Source organism: Sinocyclocheilus grahami, unplaced genomic scaffold (assembly GCF_001515645.1).
Source record: "Sinocyclocheilus grahami isolate Dianchi unplaced genomic scaffold, SAMN03320097.WGS_v1.1 scaffold377.1, whole genome shotgun sequence".
Lineage (NCBI taxonomy): Eukaryota > Metazoa > Chordata > Actinopteri > Cypriniformes > Cyprinidae > Sinocyclocheilus > Sinocyclocheilus grahami.
The window spans coordinates 2,037,516-2,040,778 of record NW_015505556.1 but is presented as its reverse complement, the minus strand read 5'-3'; the positions used below and the strand labels follow the sequence as shown (position 1 = coordinate 2,040,778).

Sequence of the window (3,263 nt, the reverse complement as noted above, 5' to 3'; positions counted from 1 at the left end):
TTGTATATATATATATATATGTGTGTGTGTGTGTTTATGAGTGTTGTGTGTTGTATATATATGTTATAACACTTACATTTTATTGCTCTTTTGTTGATTTTGATTGCTTTTATTGTCCTCATTTGTAAGTCGCTTTGGATAAAAGCGTCTGCTAAATGTCTAAATGTAAATGTCATGTAAATGTAAGAAAGAGTGATTAATGTATGAGCGTGTGTTTGTACCTCTCTCTCATGCTCATCGCCGGTTGTGTGTTGAGGAAAGACAGCTGTTGCTCCAGACTGCAGACGCGAAACGCCAGATAACACGATGAAATGATGAGCAAAATGATGCTGAAACACAAACACACACGCGGTTAACATGCATGTTAATGACTTTCCATTAAAATAACTAGACTAAAGTCAAACTGCTCTGGTTGAGAAAGTAAACAAATCTTGCTATTATTATTATATATAAAATTATACGTTATAATAATGATCAATTCAATCATTTGACATTTTTATCATGTAATTATTTATTGTAATATTATTTATACAAATTTTTAATTTTTATTTTATTATTAATTTTTAGTTTTTATTAGAAAATAGAATTTTAACCATTTTTAGCAATTATTAGAAATAGAACAATACATTACTGCCATTATTAATTATTCTAAATAAAATAGTTATACATTATTATTTATAAAATTATAAATGAATTATTTGACATTTTTGATGCTTCCGTTCTGTTAAGAAACTAAGACTAAAGAAGTCAAACTACTCTGGCTGAGAAAATAAATGCTACTTCACATTACCAATATTAAATATTATAGATATAATTATTAATAATTATTCGTTGTTATTTATAACAAATTTATTAGACATTTCTTTATGCTTTTATTATGTTTTTGTTAACAACACCCCATTAATTATTATTAACAATTACACATTATTTGTAATTATTACAAATTCTTTTTTGACATTTGATGCTTTTATTATGTTCTTGTATTAATTATTAATTTATTATTATACATAAAATAATTATTTAAAAAATCCACAATTCTTGACTCTTTAATTATGTTCTTGTTAATGACTTTCCTTTAAAAAAATAAGACAAAAAATGTTTTGTTTGAGAAAGTAAACCAATCTGCAGGTTCTCATTGCTATTATTAAATATTATAAATAAAATTATACATTATTATTAATATAGATTGATGAATTACTTAAGATTAATTATTATTAATTAGATTATTATTATGTTATACAAATTAATTTATTTGACATTTTTATTATGTTCTTATTAATGACATTCCAAATAAAATATTATTATTATTAAAAATATGTTTATAATCATTATAGTTATAATAGTAATATATATAACAATAATAAATTATTTGTAATACACTAATACAGCACTTCATTAAGAGGTTGTGACTAGAAGGACATATTATGACGTAATTATTTATAAATTTAGTTTATAACAAATAATTTTGGAGTGATTCCACTGAACAACCAGCAGAGGGCGACATCACACCACAAAAATGCATGACTTCCTGAATGAGTTTTGAGGTCAAGAGTTTCTCTTTTTCTGTATGAATAACTGCTTTATATTTATCCTGTGTGTAAAACGGTAAGCGTTTGAACAGCAGCAGAAGGAAAGGAGCGCTCTGGACTCACAGCAGAATGAAGAACTTGAGCAGATGATACTCCATGTGACCCAGTTCAGACACGGGTTCAGTCAGCAGGATCTTCTCCGCCTCCAGCCGTCTCTCTGAGGATCACAAAACATCATTTGGCTTTGTTTTGTTGTTTCAAAAGCTTCACGCAGAGCCAAGAATCCTGTTTATTTCAAACTCGCCATTGTGCGTCAAATGCACCGAACAAACATAACAAAGTGAAACAGACCGTTTTGAACTCTTAACAGGCGTCTCATAGTCAAATATCAAACGCAGCGAGTTAAATTCAACGCGCTTTATAATCAAATAACCTGTGGATATTTTCCTAACTCCGTCACGCCCAGAAACCGTCCCGTCACAGCCTGCGGACCGTAACGTGAGACACTAATATTTGCACAAAGACGTGAAGAACAGGAGCTATAGTTCATTAAAGAGCTCGCCGATGAGAATAAACATTTGATTATTTCAACTGTAAATTAATGATGGTGTTTAGATTACAGTTAAAGAGGATCAAGTGCTCTTCTATTATGAATAATGAAAGAAAAACAATTAATGAATGAATAATGACGTGGCTATACTGCACATTTTAATTTTACTTTGCTATGTTAGTACATGCCATTTATAATCATAAATCATCATAAATATAAAAAGCTATTAAATAATTAATAAATTACTCTCTCTCTCTATATATATATACATATATAAACACTTATATAATTTAAAATTATGTAATTTATTAATTATATATAATATTATATTAAATATTATATGTGTAATATATTATTACATAAATAATATAATTATTAAATACATATTGTATGATATATTATAATATATTATATATTAACATATGTATGTTTTTATTTATATATAATATATGTATACATAATTATAATATATATATAAATAAATTATTATAATTAATAAATAATTTCAATATATTATTTTAATAATTTTAGACATATTTAAAATAGTCATTATATAATAATATCATTTATAATTATTCAATTAATTTTATGTAATATATAATTTTTTCTTAATTAAATGTATAAATTATTAAATGATAAATAATATATATATTTATATTTTATACATTATAATAATGATAATTTTTATCATGTAATTATTATTTATTGTAATATTTATAAAAATTCTAAATTAATATATTTGTCATTTTACATGTTTTTATTAGAAAATAGAATATTTAAAATTGTTAGCAATTATTAGAAATGGAACAATACATTATTATTCGTAATATTTCTAAATGAATTCTCACTGCCATTATTAATTATTCTAAATGAAATCGTTAATAATATACATTATTATTTATAAAATTTATTATTTGACATTTTTGATGCTTCCGTTCTGTTAAAAAACTAAGACTAAAGAAGTCAAACTACTCTAGCTAATTTAATAAATTATTAAATGATAAATTATATATATATTTTTAATTAAACATTTTAAAAATAAAATCAACAGTAAATATACAAATACATACTATATTAAATAATTACACAGAAATTATAATATATATGTGTGTATATATATATATATATATATAGACTTTTTTTGTTATAAAACACTTTGAGATTTTTCTCTGTGGGGGGATCTT

General features: G+C 23.8%; 1 protein-coding gene across 1 annotated transcript in view; it reads right to left on the bottom strand.

Moving 5' to 3' along the window:
* Window positions 1-153: 153 nt before the first annotated feature.
* LOC107549661 (GRAM domain-containing protein 2) overlaps window positions 154-3,263 on the bottom strand; it is a 49,161-nt gene continuing 46,051 nt past the window's right edge. Inside the window, exons 9-10 of the mRNA XM_016230835.1 lie at window positions 1,653-1,746; window positions 154-329 (exon numbers count right to left, since the gene is read on the bottom strand). Coding sequence (XP_016086321.1) covers window positions 197-329; window positions 1,653-1,746 — 227 coding nt within the window. The 3' untranslated portion in view covers window positions 154-196. The remainder of the gene's footprint in view (window positions 330-1,652; window positions 1,747-3,263) is intronic.